This window comes from Cryptotermes secundus, unplaced genomic scaffold, assembly GCF_002891405.2.
Source record: "Cryptotermes secundus unplaced genomic scaffold, Csec_1.0 scaffold26, whole genome shotgun sequence".
In the NCBI taxonomy this organism is placed as follows: Eukaryota; Metazoa; Arthropoda; class Insecta; order Blattodea; family Kalotermitidae; genus Cryptotermes; species Cryptotermes secundus.
In genome coordinates, this window is record NW_019743656.1 from 2,058,897 (window position 1) to 2,077,804 (window position 18,908).

The 18,908-nt window shown below is 40.5% G+C and overlaps 1 protein-coding gene and 1 long non-coding RNA gene across 6 annotated transcripts in view; one reads left to right on the forward strand and one right to left on the reverse strand.

Annotated features, from left to right (window-relative positions):
• Nucleotides 1–18,035, reverse strand: part of LOC111874124 (probable ATP-dependent RNA helicase DDX49) — a 20,816-nt gene extending 2,781 nt beyond the window's left edge. For 3 of the 5 annotated variants that reach the window (XR_002844488.2, XM_033755339.1, XM_023869352.2), the window contains exons 1-9: nt 17,725–18,035; nt 16,896–17,089; nt 16,114–16,247; nt 14,292–14,403; nt 13,305–13,409; nt 11,173–11,339; nt 10,430–10,584; nt 6,989–7,189; nt 5,123–5,389 (exon numbers count right to left, since the gene is read on the reverse strand). Coding sequence is in view for 4 of the 5 variants with exons in the window: in XM_033755339.1 (XP_033611230.1) it covers nt 5,166–5,389; nt 6,989–7,189; nt 10,430–10,584; nt 11,173–11,339; nt 13,305–13,409; nt 14,292–14,403; nt 16,114–16,247; nt 16,896–17,089; nt 17,725–17,794 (1,362 nt within the window). In the remaining variant the exon portion in view is untranslated. Of the gene's footprint in view, nt 1–128; nt 278–4,560; nt 5,390–6,988; nt 7,190–10,429; nt 10,585–11,172; nt 11,340–13,304; nt 13,410–14,291; nt 14,404–16,113; nt 16,248–16,895; nt 17,090–17,724 lie in introns of those variants that run through there. The other 2 variants (XM_023869353.2, XM_023869351.2) reach the window with 2 other exon arrangements.
• LOC111874126 lies at nt 503–7,085 on the forward strand. The gene is made up of 3 exons (XR_002844489.2): nt 503–1,031; nt 6,166–6,279; nt 7,011–7,085. It is a non-coding gene; the product is annotated as an uncharacterized LOC111874126 (long non-coding RNA).
• Nucleotides 18,036–18,908: the final 873 nt, after the last annotated feature.

Genomic DNA, 18,908 nt, shown 5'->3' on the forward strand with positions numbered 1-18,908 from the left:
CAAAGCAGGCGTTTTGTCTACTTTTCCCCATGTGGCTGTCCCCGCAATATTTCTACCCGCACTTTCGTCAGAGCTACTGTCACTTTCACTTTCACTGTCTGTGGCCACAATTTTTTGTTCACCCCTGCCATACTCACTATCAGATTGTGAGTCGCTATCACTAGCAGACTCACAAGGGATGTCAGATATTTCTTGTTCTCCGGGAAAACCCTTGGACCTCATCCTCTTCCGACCTTTATCCATTTTGCACTAATAACTTCCCATCTGGTGCATGCAGCTGGAAGATGAACAAAGGCATTTTCTTTTGGAGTGAGAAAGGAAAAGAGTTGGGTCATAAACAGCAGGATCATGTTACTGACTACAAAGCAAACATTAAAGAGGTCTATCACGCACCAGTCATGCATCTGCCTGGCGCCAGTGCAAGGTATAGTGTGTTTCAACATAACGTGTCCTAAAGTCATAATAATATGCCACCGGTCCGCCACGTTTAAAAGCGCTGGGCATAAAAATATGCCACCGGTCCGCCACGTTTAAAAGCGCTGGGCATAAAAATATGCCACCAGTCCGCAAAGTGTTAACAAATATGTACATGTCATGGCTGTTAAAGTGACATACGAGTGTTAGGGTTTGAGTTTTTGGATGCAATTCAAATCCTCATTCCCAGTCTTTTTTAATTTCTGAAGTTGTGTGTTATTCCATGTTTAAAGCTTTAGATATTATATACTGTGATAATGACAAAGACAACGTCTACATCCCATGTGAAGAACACTCTTATGCCAAATTACACACATGCTTTCATGACTAAACAGACAAGTGTTCTTTTTAATTAAATTACTCCAAGACACCAGTGACAGGGTTAATAATAAATTTTTCTACTTAATCTGTTATTATAGACAACCCATTCTGAGTGGTGTTACCGCAAACCACCATACCAGAGAAACTATGAATGATTAAAGGGTGATTTCACAGTGAAACCACAATTCTAGAAATATCTGACATGCTCAGAAGCCACCATGTAATTCAGACGGCAGGTGTGTATACCTACATTTCATCTTAAAAACATATCACTGTGTATATTATAAAATAAAATGCAGTGATAAAAAACATCAATGAATATATCCAATTAAGATAAGGAAGTCATACATGAGATGCGGGGATATCTGCGTATTATTACTAGGGACCGGATTTTAATGCAAATGCATATTTCTTTCTTGCAACCAGAAATTACTTCATTTCTTAAATTCTGGACATGGTTTGATGGTGCATATAAATGCATATTTTGCCTGTTTTATCAGTAAGCATCATATTTTCGAAGATCTCTATTTATACTGCATATTTCCTTTTTAAAATGTTTATCATGTATATTTTTTAATTTTATGTTCACATTTTCAATCATAGTCGTGTGTATACAATTTTTCTTTTCCGTATTAGAATATGTTGCATATTTGACACAACATTTCGTCATGATTCATGTTTCTGATGCAATACCAAGGACGGGACTTAACCGATCCCTCTACTCGTAACTTGCCTCATCCGCGTAGAGATTAGTCGCAAGCGTTCACATGTAGCCGCTATCAACGTAATACTATTCAACCGATAAGGGACTTCACTTATTTATTTCCAAAGTCTCGATGTGGTTAGTTACACTTCTTCATTTGAAGAAGGGGGCCATCACATTAGTGGTGACTAGTCTGTAGTTAAGTTTGTTTAGCTTTCTGTAGTCATGCTGAAAGTGAAAATAAGTCAGAAAACTAAATTACAGCTGTATCAGCAGGAGTTTGAAGGAGAGATGATAAGTACGGATAACAAAATTCTTTATTGCCGAGCATGTGAGAAAACAGCTGGTTGTGAAAAATGCTTTCAAGTGCTTCAGAATTTGAACACTAATATAAACAAAGAGAATATTAAAATTAAATCCACAAAAAGTGCTCCTGTTCAAAAACTGCTTAGTGAATTTTCTAATGACAGTTTTTCACAGTTTTCCTTTGATTTCTGCGAAGCCTAGTGACAGATATTCTGCTGTGGAAACTAACCAATCCTACTCTGCATGCAGGGGCGTGAAGCTGCCCACTCACCTCCAACTAGTGTCTAGGCTAAGAAAATATGGATCTGTAGATCTACTCTCCCATATACATTCATGGTGTAGTGCTTAATCACTTAAGCACAGGGATAACTTTATCTTACCAGACTTCTTATCCAAGAAGTTTAGAGTCTGAACTGAGCCTGATTTATGGTCTAAGTCTTCACATGTACTTAAAATAAAATTTATCAAATCATCATTCATAATTCCACTTCCAAAGCAGGCGGCCCCATTTGATCTATATTCTTGACTTCCTACTGGTCTTTTTTTTTTCTCTTGGCGCTACAGCCCCAGTGGGCCTAGGCCTACCTGCATGGACTTCTCCATTCACTTCGGTTTTTCTAGATATTACACATTCAGTAGGACTCCTTGGGCGGGTGATCACCTCGTCGCAAGCTAGTCTTTTAGATGTCTTTAATAAGAAAATGGGGGTAAAAATGACTTAATTATGGAGAAACGAATGTACACACACACACACACACACAAAAAAAGGGGAGGCTTGAACTGAGGAGGGTTATGTGCCATTCAGGTTAAGCAAACCAAGTGGCCAATCATTGCCATTAACATGCCAGTTTTAAAAACATTGAGATTTCTGCCTCTAACCAATCTCTGGGAACCAGGTAAGAGGTCCAACATCTGTGCCATTTGTTTGGGATTTTGTTGTTTCTAATTAAGGAGCTGTTAAGAGTTTCAGCTCCATGTAGATGGGATATTAAAACTGAAGCCATAAATGTCAATCTGTGATTATAAGACTGTTAATATGTATACTCTGTACATAGACAGGCTGTCCAAGAAAAATGTTGTAGTGTAACAACAGCAAGCAAAACTGTTACTACAGAAATGTTTTTCTTACTGGAAACGTTCAAAATATTGGCTATTCATGTCCAAACACCACCTACACTTTTGTAACATTACTCTAGGATACTGATTGCTCATGATAGTGTGACATGTTGCGCAACGGAGAATCCCTCCCCCCTCTGCATGGTAACGTAATGACGGCGTGAGGTAACAGCGTGGCCACGTAACAGGCCCACACAGCCCCTATATAAGAGAGCTGCGCTGCCTGCGAAGGGAGTTAGTTGTAATGTGACAGTCGCCGAGTTAAGTAGTAGTCGAGCGAGTGTGTTATCAACAGTTCTCAAGGCAGCTACCTACGAGTTAGTTCCGAGAGAGTTCTGAGTTAGCCAGCAACCAGTCAGTTGCATTCTGGCATTTGGAGTGTAGTATTTGTGATACTGCAGATAGCAGTAATTGTGAATCTGTAATTTGGGTGATTGTTAGTGCGAATGTGAAATAAAATTCGCTATATCAAATACGGCGTGAAGTTATTTGTCGCGTTATACGCCCAGTACGTGACAATATGTTTTGGGAGAGGAATGTGGTGTAGTAACAGCACTGACAGCAGCAGTCAGACCACAATACAGTTCATTCGCTTGTGTGCACCAATGTTATGTTATTAGACTGTTTTCAAACTTGTTTCAATAAATATGTGAATTCCCATTGCTTATTGCTTACTGCTTACTCTGATGCTTACAAATTTCCAAAAACCCCAAGAATCAACTGTCTTCTGGGATGTGACACCGTTTAGTCTGGTACAAGTTTGCCAACATTTTGTAGAACATATTCCTCGATCTTCAGGGTCAAGCAAGACAAGCACACAGTAACATTGCTGCTTTCAACCTGAGGGATTTTCCTCTGAAATATCAGTAAACATGTACCAGACTATGCAGTCACATCCAGAAGATAGTATTCTTAGTAGTCACTGCCACAAAAGCCTCAAATCCAATACAGTAAACCCTCGCTAATCCACAGTAACGGGGGGGAAAGTCATCCAGATTAGTGAAGCAAAAGGTAGTCCTCAAAGACAAGAAAACTTAGAACACAAATAAATGGAAAATTTAATGATATAAGTAGTGGTGATGAAAACAAATATAAAATATCACTGCAGAGCCTTTTCTTAAAAACTATAAAAAAGACAATACGTTTATTAATCGATAGAAGACTCAGAAGTTGTGCTTGTTTTTGAACGTAATAATGCAGGTTTGAAGAAACTGTCAAGTTTTGTCTGAACAGATTCATCTGCCTTCCTAAACGCCATGTGCCTTTTAAAGTATGTCCTCAAATGTGAACAGAATTTTCATATTTTGATCTATATTATCTCTGACACCTGGATTAACTGTAAACCAGATTAAAGAGAGAGTTTACTGTATAAAAATACACTTAACAGAACTAGTGGAATGTCTAAGATGAAGGATTTTGTGGATCACAATATTATCTCTTCCCCAAAAGAATTTTAAAATTATAAAATTTTTGAGGTTTTCAGGGCAGTGATTGTTCACATTGTGGTCTCCTGGGCTTTGACATTGTGTGCTCTTGTAAGTGGATACCAACATATCAATGGTAAGCATACTCTCACATGCTTACTAAAAGACATGCATTGAATCTGTGTTGAATGCCATTAGTATTAATTGAAACAACAGTAAGTATAGCTTTTGTTTTTAATGAAGCAAAGGCACCACATTAATTGTACTTCACATTTAACCTTACAATGCATATTGGTTACTATATGTACCACCTACATCAACATTACAAATCTCTGAATTTTTGCCACACAGTGGTTCTGTGTTGTTCATATGATTTTCATAATAAACAGTGATATCCCTGAACAGCAGTAACTGGTTGGTCTTTTCTCCGACATAGGAACTGAATTTTTAAGTATTATTTAAATGAATTTCAGGTTTCAAAGACTGAAAAGAGTAGTTTCTGAATAAAGCTTGATGCTGAAGTGGTATATATTTGTAGTAACATCTTCTGGGCTGCGATGCTGTCTCATCCGGTAGAAGTTTACTAACAATTTGGAGGAACACAGACAAATTTCCACCAAATCACATTGCATCATATCCCAGAAGATAATACGTCTTCACAGTCATTGCAGTGAGAACCTCAGATGTTACATTTGTATAATTATTTGCATATCTAGTTTCATCTTTGGGTCTTATTTTTGTCCTGGACCAAATCCATCACAGTGCATATTGCCCTTACCTAAGTGTGACATCACTCATAACAGGCAGCTGCGATGTGCTCATCATGATTGCTCTTGCCTCTTCTTATCAGCTTTCTTTTTCCGTCTCCTTTTTATTCTCAGCTTCTCCTCTTCTTCCTCCACTTCATCAGGATCTTTACCTTCCAGAATGAGATCTTTCCTTTTATTGATAAGCTTCTTCTCATAGAAGTTTGTTTCATCCAGCTTGATTTCTGCCTCTCTCCTTGTTACTGACACTTGCATGAGGATTTTCATCACTTCTTTGTCTGCAATACAGTCATTACTTTATAAATAACATAAAGATGAAAAAGCATTAAGATGTTTAACTCTAGTGTCCAGGAATAGGATATTGTCATGGACAACTATAGACAGGGTTTGGATTGGTGAATGGATTTACTGACCACTTATACACGGAACTCAAGACTACAAGCAATTACAGCGCCACTGCTAATCTCCACAATTCACAAATCACCACAGCACCTGCTGTGTCTTCCCACTGTGTCCCACTGTGCCCACTGTGTCTTCACTAGCCATTCCCTGGCAATGACTTCTAACAGTGCTGATTCATTAGCTTCACGCACCTAAATCATATCTTCAGACTCCTGTATAAAACTGCTTATCAACTGGGTAAGTCACATTGCAACTGATGGTCAATCAGTCAGTAAGTTTTGGTGTCAAGCCTCATCTGGGGCTCGTGACAAGATATTTATTACTGTTTGACAGTTATGGTCTTGTCTTTATGGGGCACCCCCTCTGATGAGAGGATTGGTCTATCTTTTGTATATGCTGCTGGCCCTTGCCAGCACAGTTTTCTCGGGTCCTAGTCCTTTGGAACGTGCGACCATATTTTACTGTCTCAGATCTGAGATTTCCCTTTTTGTCGCCAACTATGACTTGCAGGGTGACGGTGGAGGTATTCGACCTCGCCTCCACACGGGTCACCTATCAACTGAGTAACCTCTAAAGCTCCCAGTTATAACATTTCAGCACAGACCACGTAGAAAACACAGTTCTTCTATTGTTGCATGTGTGCATGTTGCAGGTGTTACCTAGCAATGGTCGGTCTTTCCTGGATCACTGCTTTGCAATGGGTCTACACTCCACAATACTGTAAATCTCCTGGTACTGTGGAGGTAGTGGATGGATTTTAACTCAGGTAAATGTTTGTCTGGCAATAGGTAATTTCAATTTCAAATAATATGGGGCTGGTGGATGAATTTCAACTTGGGGGGGGGCAGAGGCTAGAAGTGGAAACAGGATTTTAAATCTCCTGGTAGTACAGCACTGGTGGATGGATTTTATTTCAGGGGTCAATGTTTATTGTCTTGGAATATGGGACAAGTTCTACAGCACTCGTTGATGGCCAGACACAGAGATAATGGCATCATTACTGAAAAAATGCAGCATATCTTAAGACTTGGTGGCAAGGAAAGCGACAAGACATTATCTGCTGACAGTTGATTATTAATGAACAATCACTGAAAGAATCCCAGTTTAAGACTTATTTTCAGTTTTATGTAACAGCCAGATAACAAACATATTTCCTTCCTTTTTTCTCCCTGACACATTTACTTATTTACACTTTATTTAATGAAGTATCATCTTCCTCATATTGTATAGCATCAAATGAGTAATGAATTGGAAATGACACAGAAGAAAGGAGTCTTGGCCAAATTTAATGCTATCCCAGTATTCACCTCGAGAATGTAACAGAACCAACATGAGACCTCAGTCTTGACATCTAGATTTAGGGCTGAAGTTTGAACCCAGGGCCTCCTGAATGTGTAGCACAAGTGCTATCCACAAGAAGTTTGGTATTTTGTCATTTCATTGAACCACTTTATAGTTTTCACAGTTCAACTTACCATCTACCACATGTTCTTTCAGCTTCGTGTTGATGGCTTCCTCAATAGAATGCAAGAGCCGAATATCATGAGGTGTGACCAGAGATATCGCCATGCCACAGCGTCCAGCTCGAGCTGTACGGCCCACCCGGTGAATGTAATCCTTGGCAAGATTCGGTAATGTGTGGTTCACTACCAACTCCACAGCTGGTATATCCAGCCCTGAACATAAAAGAATACAACACTTTTCATGCAAAAAAAATGACATCTAATGGTGATTAGAAATAGAATTTAAATTGCTATCTTTTGAGGTATGACACTGTGTAGTCAAGCAGGTTGGTACTAATGTTCTGGAGGACCACACTGCCTCCCACTACAAGGAATATTTCAGGTATGTTCACATATATATATATATATATTTATTTATTTTACTTCTGCATGCTGGCTGTCTACATAACCCATCAACATGGAGTGCTGCGCCCTATATGTGGGTGACTACTTATGTTTGCATATCATTTAAGATGAAGATTGTGATATGTATACCAAGTGGATTATTGATTTTTCAATGAGGAAACAATCCATCTTGGAAATGTGAATTGTACACGTAAATTAGCTGTTAGTAGATAAGGCATCTGCTAGTAAACAATTATTGAATGCAAACAATGAAGATATTTTGAAAGAACACTTCTCTTATTCTGAAGACAATAAAATAACAAAGTCATGACTTGTTTTACAGCAGTTATTTTGTACATATGAATTTAAATCCCTGGTGGGAATTCCTCCTACAGCAAGTTAGGGCCTCCAGCTATATCACCTCATAGACCGTACCATAGCTCAAGTGGTTAGTCACTGGTTTCCCACCGTGGTGGCCCGGGTTTGATCCTGGGTGTGGACAAAGTGGCGCTGGGGCGAGTTTTCTCCGAGTACTTCGGTTTCTCCTGCCAATCTTCATTCCACCAAATTCTCCATCATCCTAATTACCCAGGGCAGGCTACTATAGGCCAATCAGTGGCTGCCGTGCTGAGTGGACCCAGTTGGACTCCACTCCCCACTAAGCGAATTAGAAAAAAAAAATCACCATATTCAGATAGGTCAATTAAACAAACGTTAATATATATCCTCACGCAAACTTTCTTTCTACCACTGTAGCAGCCAACTAGACAGGCATGTACGTAAAAGATGGCCAAAACTACAAAACTTTAACATTGTCTGACATGTATATTCTATGTTTCAAGGTGGAACCATTGTAAAATTACACTTAATATTAATTACAACATTAGTAGTCAGTAGATATATAACAAAATGGGGGGAGGATATGGTGATGCATATATATTAGAAATTCAGAAAAAGCCTCATGTGAACATTATGGTTGCAGTTATTGCAAAAGGTTTTACTTTACATCAGCATCTATGATGAAGTTAATTACTTAGAACACTTTCTCCTTTCTGGATAATCTCCTACATATTTTAAGAGTGCCATCTTCTGGGATGTTGCACCATTTAGATCTTGTATGAACTGATGTTTCGGAGGAACGTATCGCCTCCATCTTCAGGGTAGAAAAATCCGCGTGAGCAGGTGGCTGCAGCTGCTCACACTAGTTCCTTGTGTGCAGATTTTTATAACCTGAAGATGGAGGCGTTACGTTCCTACGAAACATCGGTTCACACAAGATCTATGCCATTCAATATCCCAGAAGTCACCGGTGTGAAAACCTCAAATCTTATACACTCAAGTGCCAAAAGTCATGGGACAGCAGTATGTAAATTTATTTTTAAGTGGCGCCACCGTCCCTTTATGGCTTGGGAGTGCCCAGAGCAGTATCAGTTGTGAGGTGTTCTCTCGTGAGTCACGATGAACACCAGCCATTCTGCTCATGGCAAACCGACCTGAATTACTGCAGTTTGAATGGGGCATGATAGTGGGTGCCAGGCGGATGGGACATTCCATTTCCGAAGTTGTGCGGTCATTCAACATTCCTCGATCCACGGTGTCGCGTGTGTACTGGGAATACCTTGTGGAAGGCATTTCCACCCACCGTGGACAGCACAGTGGCCGACCACGGGTGCTTAATAATCGTGACCAGCGGCGTCTAGCTAGAATTGTCCGTGGTAACAGACAACCAACACTGGCTGAAATCACACCCACATTCAATGCAGGAGGTACCAGACGCATATGCAACAGGTCAGTGCAGCGTTCTTTAGCTTCCATGGGATATAGGAGCAGAAGACCGACCACAGTACCTCTGTTAACACCACGACACCGGACACAGTGCCTCACAGGGCTTGTGACGTTGCTAATTGGACCCTGGAGGATTGGCAACATGTGGCATGGTCCAATGAGTCACGGTACCAATTACTTCAGGTGTGGCACACACCCCATGAGGCCGTGTACCCCAATTGTCAACAAGGCACTGTGCAGGCTGGTGGTGGTTCCATACTGGTGTGGGGAGTGTTCATGTGGCATGAGTTGGGTCCGCTCATCCACCTAAACACGTCACTGACTGGTGACCACTATGTTACACTGCTTGGTGACCATTTGCAGCCCTTCATGAACTTCATGTACACCCACAACGATGGGATATTCCAGCAGGAAAATGCACCGTGTCATCAGCCCGGAGTTGTCCAGAATTGGTTCGAGAAGCATTCTGGAGAGTTCCGACGAATGGTGTGGCCACCACATTCGCCCGACATGAACCCAATTGAGCATTTATGGGACGTGGTGGAGAGGTCCATTTACACCCAAAATCCTGCATCTATAAATACCAGGGAGCTGTGGGCAGCTATCCAGATGGCATGGCTCAACATCTCTCCAGAGGTCTCCTGTCCACTTGTGGAATTGATGCCATGTCGAGTTGCTGCACTTCGCCAGGCTAGAGGGGGTCCTACATGATACTACATACCTATCCCATGACTTTTGGCACTTTGCCTACTTTCCATATTTTGAAAAAAATTAGACAAGATCATCTTGCTGTGTATCCCCCCTAGCATCACTAGGCAGTGGCTTGGTAAACACATCCCTGCAGCAATTAGTGCATCATTTTCTATGCGCTCCATGTCGTATATAAGGGAAGAAAGTGACTCGATCTTCCCACAATTTCTGTTCCACTTTGATGTATTAAAATATGTTCATTGTAGTTCTTTTAGTTATCCCCCCCCTCCTCCCGCAGTCTATCAAATCCCTAATCATTTCTAGTAAATATCAAAGTTTGTGGTCTTGAATAGATATGTTTATTGCAGGATTCGTGATTTTCCAGGTTATGACCTGTCCAGTGTTAAGCGTTCACTACAAGCACACATGCACACAGAAATTTGAATTTTTGTAACTCAGATTTGGGAATAATGTATCCTTCCTTCATGCATAAACATCAGTTTGATTAATACTGCTGTAATTGCTGCTGTGAGAACCTGAAGTGTCACAGATGTTTAAGAAGACTAAACACAAGAAGCACGAACTGATACACACCTCTGCTTGCAACGTCTGTGGCTATAAGGATCCTGATGATGTTGGATCTGAACTGTGCCAGGGCCGCCAGCCGTTCTTTCTGGCGGATCATGGCATGCAGTGCTACATTCTCAAACCCAACCTCATTCAGGGTCATGGATAAAAGTTGACAGTTCCTGTAAAATTAATTTTCAGTTTATGGTTAATATACACTACATGCTATGTTTGTAGTCCTGGCTTTTGGGTTGCATGTGAGAAGTATGGCAGAATGTAGCTAGGTGGTGGTTGCAGCTGTAATGTTGGAGGGAAATAGTGATGCACCATAACTTAGGCCTTGCTATAACCCATACACACCCTGCAGTCCATATCTCAGTTAATAGGCCAACCAAGTCCATTACATGTCCTGCCAAGAACAGCCAGGTCTCAAAATATGGGCAGTAGAAATATAAACTAAGTTTAAAATTATTTGATGATAATGACAAAATTTAAAGCCAATTATTTGTGCTCTGTCCATTGTTCTGGACTTCATGTAAGAACCACGTTTCTAAACTGAGTTCTATTCCATCTTCAGATGGTGAGGGACATAAAAAGATTCCTACTCTTAGGCCTTTAAGCAATGAATACCATGCCCTGAAGAGTGACGTCAATGAATACGGAACTTTTAAATTACTACTTAGTCTCTATGACCTTGTACATAAAGTTACGCGTGTGACGGAACGTTTCTGAATAACTTCTGCAATATGGCTTGCAGGATTTATACTTACTTGCATGTATCGGTGAAGATCATGATGGAGCCTTTCTCGTTCTTCTCTCGAAACATGCGTACAGTCTGAACCAGGTAACTGTCCTTTACATTCACTGGACATAAAATATAAAACTGATCCAGCTGTTCCACTGTTGCCACTTCTGCTGGTGCCTCCCACATGAAAACCTGCAAGTAGCCAAATAACTAAAAAATAAAATAAAATAAAGCTATCCCTGTACCAGGCTATGGAGGCTCACAGGGTTGTGAGATATCAAGCCTCACACATTTTCTAGGCAGTCGGCTCACAGATGATGGTGAGGTTGGTCAGTCTTATGCACTGGCTGCCCTTTACCCCCAGGAAGATTCCTGGTACTCATTTCTGTTAGAGGCTGAGTCGACCCCAGGGTCATAGTGAGTCTACAAGGATTAGGTCAACTGAAAAATCCAAGGACCTCATCGGGAATCGAACCCAAGACCTCCTAATTTAAATTGTTGTCTTCTAGGTTATAACATCATGTAGTTGCAATGTTGGTTCTTAACATTTGGTGGAATGTAAATGTCTTCAATTTCAAGACACAAGAGCTGACAACGGAAGCAGCAAGTACCTCTGAAATGCTGGCAATCTCGCAGACTACATGCTGTCACATCCCACAAGAACTTCAAATCTCAGAACAAAAATTTCCATCACAACTATCCCATAAGTCACACAATACCTGAATACCTACATAAGCAAGCTGAGATACCCCAAGCCATGCAGACAAGTTTACACCTGCCTTCCTGCACTACTATCATCACTTATTTAAAAATGTAGGCAGCTGTTTCATTTTCAGTGACAAAAAATACAAAATAGAGACGATAAATGTGGTCAAGTTTTGTGCGCATGTACTTTCCAAATGTAATCTCTGCAATCTTTCATACCTCACTGATGAATTGGGGTAGCTCAGTCAGAATAGTGACCTGTTTCTAACTGGATGACCAGAGTTTAATTCTAAGGGGTGAAACAGTTCCCATGTTTTTATGCTTCTATTTTACCGCGCAGTCTGTTCTAGATGCAGTGCTTTAGACTTGTAGTAGGGACGTGGTGAGTTTGGATCTTGGCCAGGACATCAATTATCTTGACTGGGGTTCTTGATGGATTACCTCAGACCCACCATGCAAATGCCAGGAGAGTTACCTCCAGCAGGCCTCCCACTTCCTTCCAATCCTTTCCAATTCATCAGTCATCCTACCATTAACAGTGTATAGTCTAGATTCCGATGGCATCATTCAGTAATCCACATACCTCCTTATCCTCAATGGTTATAATTGATGTCTACCTTATAGTGGGACAGTTAACATTTACTTCTTCACATGATTAAATGCATGATCTCACGCAGGTGAATCCAGTACAGAACATCTCTCTTAAATAAGCTGAACTACTTCAGTTTAGCAATCACGTTTCCCTTCTTTCCCCCCCCCCCCCACGTCAATTNGCATTCATGCAACCCAATATTAAACACTTAAGTGAATATTCAATATGTGCTCAATCACATCATCTTTTAACAACACATCAATAAAGTTACCTAAATAAAGACATTAATTACTGTTATTTTCTTCTGATCTAACTTCGCTCACAAGCGGCAGTTGCTGGGTCAGTATAGTTCGCTTGCAGACTAAAGGCTACAGAGTTTTTTTTTTGTAGCATTGTGCATCAATATTCCCCTCAGTAAAAAGCTGGGTGATTTCAGTGAACTTTTATGTGCAGATTATGAAAATGTTCTATCACCCACAATTTTCTTTGGAAAACTAAATTTGGGATCTTCTTTATAAGACAAAACTGTGAAATCTCACAAAGATTTGACTTGGTGAGTAACGCGGCTGTTGGTTAGTATAACGACACATGGCACTCAAACCACTGGTCAGCAGGAGTTCGCTGTGTTGTGTGGCGATTATCTGGAAAATCACCGCAGCATATCTGGCAAGCTCTTATATGGCTTGTATAGCAAGCTTTGATTGCTTCCCTTGACAAAGGTCAATGACATAAGCCCAGATTGTAATTCATCACATTCAGATTCACTATAATCACCCAATTCCCTTTAAGGCAGAGAAATGAATATGTTAACCACCAGAGAGAACCATAGGCAATAATACTTAATGTTTTCTATTTCTCACCTTATTACTTGCAACTTGTTTCACTTTCTCCAATGTGTCTGTAATTGTCGCACTGAACAGTAAGTTCTGTCGTATTCTAGGAAGGGCACTGAAGATTATCTTCAACTGTTGGGGAGAAACAGGCCATTTAAATCATACACAGATCACATACTACACTAAAGTACAGAGAACTCATGTACAAGGTTGTCAGTCTTACGTGCCGACTGGCCACCCTTTACCCCCAGGAAGATTCCTGGTACTCATTTCTGTTAGAGGCTGAGTCAACCCCAGGGCCTGGTGCAGCTGGAGGGAATAGGTCAATTGAAAAATCCAATGACCTCATCAGGATTTGAACCTGTGACCTGCTGACTTGTAGCATAGTGCCTCAACCAACTATGCTACTGTGCCCTGCAAGTGGAGATATACCTCTGCAATTCTTAATCTCTGCACCAGATGGAGGTGAGAATTAAAGTTTAGGGGACGATCCAGAATAAGATAGTTCAGCCAGGTACTGCAAGACATCAAGATAAAAGAGGAGACACAAATAAACCAAGAACAAAAGACAGAAGAGACTGTACACTTCATCCAGTTACTGTAAAGTATGGAAAAAGAGGACAGGAACCACTGACAACAGCAATACAAGTAGGCTGCTGTAGTAGTATGTTCCGGGCTTGTGTTCAGGAGATGTTTGGTTCAACTTGAGTGGGACACCGGCTATCCTGCTTTTTGGTGGTTTTCCTCACAATACTACACTGATTTGTCTGTCCACATCCCTTCCAATTCATTATTCCACCAGTCATCCTATTATTCAACATTAAGTACTTTCAGATACCAAGAGCACAATGAAGCACACAACAGCAACAACAATACAGTCTGCAGTGTATACCAAGCAGACCACAGGGCATGCTCCTTTTAGATACTTCAAATATGTTCATATTTCTTCATGTTCACTGTTATGACAATGCCACTATAACATTCTGATAGTGGATATGATTCCAGAAAACAAACCTGTTTATCAAAACCACCTCCTCCAGCTAATAGCCTGTCTGCCTCATCCAATACAAGAAATTTTATTTTCTTCAGTGAAAACGTATTGCAGCTTTCTAAATGATCAGCTAACCTGCAAACCAGATAACACATTAACAAGTTGCTGGATTTGAAATTCTCACAGTGGCAACTACAAAGAGTACAGTCCTGTGAGATGTAACAGCACATAGTCCAGAGGGCACCTGACACCTGCATCTTCAGGGCTGAACAGAAAATCAAGCAAAAAACCAGCAAGACACAAGCTAAGCCTCACCTTGCTGCCTGTTTTTGCTGGTTTCTTGCTAGATTTATTCTGCAACCATCAAGATGGTGATACATTCCTCTGAAATGTTGGGCTCTCTCTCTGACCCATATTGTGTTATAACCCAGAAGAAATACATTTTTCACATAAACAAGTCAATTTATGAACAGTACCATCATATGGCATGTGTTACTGCACTGTAGGGTATCCTGAAAATTGAGACAGGAATTTTGTCTCAAGGAATGGTATCTACCTACCAACTTACATTCACATCACAGCCCAGATGACAACAAACTTCATAATCAATGCCATCAGAACCACAAATCTTGTAAGTTGTTTATAAGCCACACCATAGCTCAAGCGGTTAGTTGCTGGCTTCCCACTGCAGCAGCCTGGGTTCGATCCCGGGTCTTGTCAAGTGGGATTTGTGGTGGACAAAATGGCGCTGGGGCGGGTTTTCTCCAAGTACTTCAGTTTCCCCTGCCAATCTTCAGTCCACCAATTGCTCCACAATCACCCTCACCTATCATCTGGGGCTGGTAGAATAGGCCAGAAGTGGCCGCAGTACAAGGGACTTAGTCCCACCCCTACCCGGTGGAGGTCGTCGAATTTTTAAGGGCAGAAAAATTCAGGGATCAAGTCCTCTGGGAGGGACTTTAAGCCGTGGGTCCCGTGTCGTACTTTTACGGCACGTAAAAGAACATCATACCTCCAAAGGAGGTCACTGAGCAAAATTGCGGACTTTTGCCGCCCAACAGCAGTCACTAATACCTCCGGCAGATGGGGGAAGCATTATAGATACTTCTCAGCCAGTAGAGCCGGTCTCGCTGGCTGGGCGGGACTGATTGTAAGCACCAATACCGGCAGGATATAGAGACTGGTAGAAATTATAGATGGAAGCACAATGGACCACTACAGGTCTAAGTGCATGGGGAAATCCACCCTCTCTAATAACTAACTAACTAACTAACTAGTCCCACCCCACTAGAAATAAAAAAAGAAGTTGTTTATATTACACAATGCACTATTAAAAGTGCATACACAGTTTTCTAGTTCTATTTACATAAAACATGCAAAAATACAGCAGTTCTGGAGCAAACATGGCATCAGTACAAAAATGGTTAATGCCATAGACCAATATGCAGCCTATATTTCTAAAATGAAAAGTTCAACAGCATAAAATGAAAGGTAAAGTTGTCCCTGTGCTTAATTAAGCACCAAGCAATAAACATATACTGAAGAATAAAGGTACAGCTCCATGCATTCTTAACCTCAGCATTAAATGGAAGTGTGTGGACCGCTTCACATTCTGTGGAACGAGCTGGCACCCATCTACTGGACAAGAGGTTGGGTGAGGCACAGCCTTGATGTTGTGGAGAAGACATGAGCCCAAATTCCTCGGTCACCTGACCCGCAACCCAGTTGCTATACAGATTTAATTATCCTGCCTTCTTTCATACTGTAAGTTTTATTCACATTTATTTTCCAAGTTCACCCTCAATTTTAGGATATTTCTTCTTCAATCATACAAGAATAAACTACCTTCCAGGGGTGGCAATGACAATATGCGGCTTCTTGGACAATTCCTGCCCCTGCTGCACCATGTCCATCCCACCAGTAATTATGCACTGTTTCAAATTGACTGCCTTCCCAATTACTGCAAACTGGTCAGCAATCTGTAAGCGGAAGGGACACTGCTATAACATCTCGCCTGTACCACGTATTTACTAGCATAAAGCCCACCAACATCTTTGCATGGCCACAGGCTTCTTACTGACACTGAATGTACTCTTGGGTCTTTGCACAATATGGATCTGGTCGATATGGCCGACATTTCTGAAGTACCTCTATATGCAGGTTTGGAGTAGGATGAGTGACCTACCTATGCTCACTCTGAAGATGGAGGCAGCATGTACCTCAGAAATGTCAGCAACACAGCCCCAAAATCCACACGGTGCAAAGACATAACAGAACAATCAACAATGGTGAAAGTCTAAAATCAGCTAAGTTATTTGATATTGCACCAAAAATAACCTTCAGAAACTTTGCACATTTTTTTCAAGATCCATTATCCTATGTTATTTCAGGACCATAACTTATGTTGTTAGCGTAGCTCCCATCTCATAAGTTTATGTGTCTGCCATCTTATTATTAGAGATTAAAAAAGGAAAAAAGTATGACAATGCAGTGAAAATCTGTGAGCTGGTTCAAAAGTGGAAATGGACATATATACACACACACACACACACACACAGCATGGTGATCTGTTAAACATGCTATGTTTCCTCAAAAAATGACAACAGGCTTGAAATGTTTCACTGTACCTGAAAAGCGAGCTCCCTTGTGGGCGTAAGCACAAGTGCAAATATTCCATATGGTTCCTCACACAATTTCTGTAGAATTGGAAGAGCAAATGCTAATGTTTTGCCACTACCAGTTTTGGCACATCCTATACAATCTTCACCAGAAAGAATGCGTGGAATGCAGTTAATCTGGATGGGTGTAGGATGCTTCAGACCTAAACATCAAGCAAGACAGTTACATGACTGGAAAGTATATCAGTTTCTTGAATGTCCACTTGCAAAAATCTGCATTTTCCACTTTCACATAATTAACTGCAGAAGAAAACTTAACCACTCGGAAGACCTACGCATGGATGGGAGAATGATATTCAAATGTCAGATTTGGTAGGTAGGGAGTAGTAACATTTCAGACAAATGCTTCTACCTTCTTTGAAGCAATGTCTCTGAACCACTGGTATCCATTTACCAAAAAGTGTGCAGGTGTAGACTGCATTCATCTGTCACCTTCCCTTTAAAAAAAAATGGATCAAAGGAGACATACTGTAAATGATCAACATTGGATCTTATCAAATTCGTGGAAATTCTTCACTAGCTGAACGACTGTTACCTTTTCAAGGACTCAGCTTCATGTAGTCAGATTTGCGGGCATGCTACTAATATTATTGGGTTAGTTTCAGTTAAGTACAGGGGCCGTCCTTCCTCAACTTAAATGTTCACTAAATAATGTACATTACGAGCAGATTGTAACCTCAAAAAATAACTTAATTCTTAACACGGTATATCTTACTTATACACAATAAATATGAGATGACAGAATACTGCTGTGCACGATTACTTTTTGGTTACATACCCATTGCTTCGCACTGTCTAACGATCCACGAGTTCAACTTCAGATCAGAAAATGATTCCATTATATCCATCTATTGTGCTATTTTCTCCTGATCCGTGCTCTTTCCTCTCTCCTTTGTAACTGGGGCGTTCAGCACACACGTTGTGGAAGTTGAGTAATTAACATCATTAACATATCCCTGCACCTAATTGCACGTGCCTAACAAATGGCTACGGAATTGGAATTGGTTGCCTGCAGAGGGCATCACTATCGATCACTATACAGTGATGACAGTGATATTGTGATCCACATTGAACGGTATTGAGGTATCGTCTGTTAGTCAGCTTGTCATGTGGATTACCTCCAGCAGGCGCGCGCTTGACTGTGCGCACGTGTGGCGCACTATTTTTAAAAATTTTAATTTTGCACCAATCTTACTTACGCGACATGTACTGACTTTGCAGTGGTTCTTTAATGTCTTTTTCACTGTTCTGGAATAGATATCACTGTTGCTTGTGCAACTGGATTGTCACAGTGAGACTGGAATATGGCTGGCTTTTGTTGCGCTGAATATGCCATGCTCCCGGTGATGCATGAAATTTCACATTGAAGTATATTTTGACTCTTGAATTTGATTTTATGCATTCTAGCAGCAATAATATTCACACCAAAACGACCTACGAATAATATCAGATGGAATGAAATGAGATAAAGTGAATGAAAAAAAATCGTTTTTAAAAATGAGAAATATTGTTAATAGACACAAATATTAATTATGTTATCGCGTTTTCTTGGGGCATATATGACATATGAAGGAGCTATGAGAATACTTAATGAAAAATGAAATAAAGTGGCCATGAAGAGCTATAAATCCGAAAAAGAAAATTTACTAAATGCAATCACAAAGTGCCTATAAGAATAATAGTCTAACATCTTCAAAAAAAAATTATCTATCAGCTGCTAAGAGCTATAATAATATGAATATAACATAAATCATAAAATATGCAAATCCTATAGCTCATATCAGCCAAAGGTGACCAATGCCACTAATATTCATGGCAGAAGTCATTGCAAAATTTATTTACCATTCCAATTGAGAATGTTAGTCAAAAAACACAAATAATGTTGGTACGACCTGAAGTGACAGCATTCGTTTCAAAACAGTCAGAAACGACTTGTGGTGAAGAAGGAGAACGGTGAAAAAA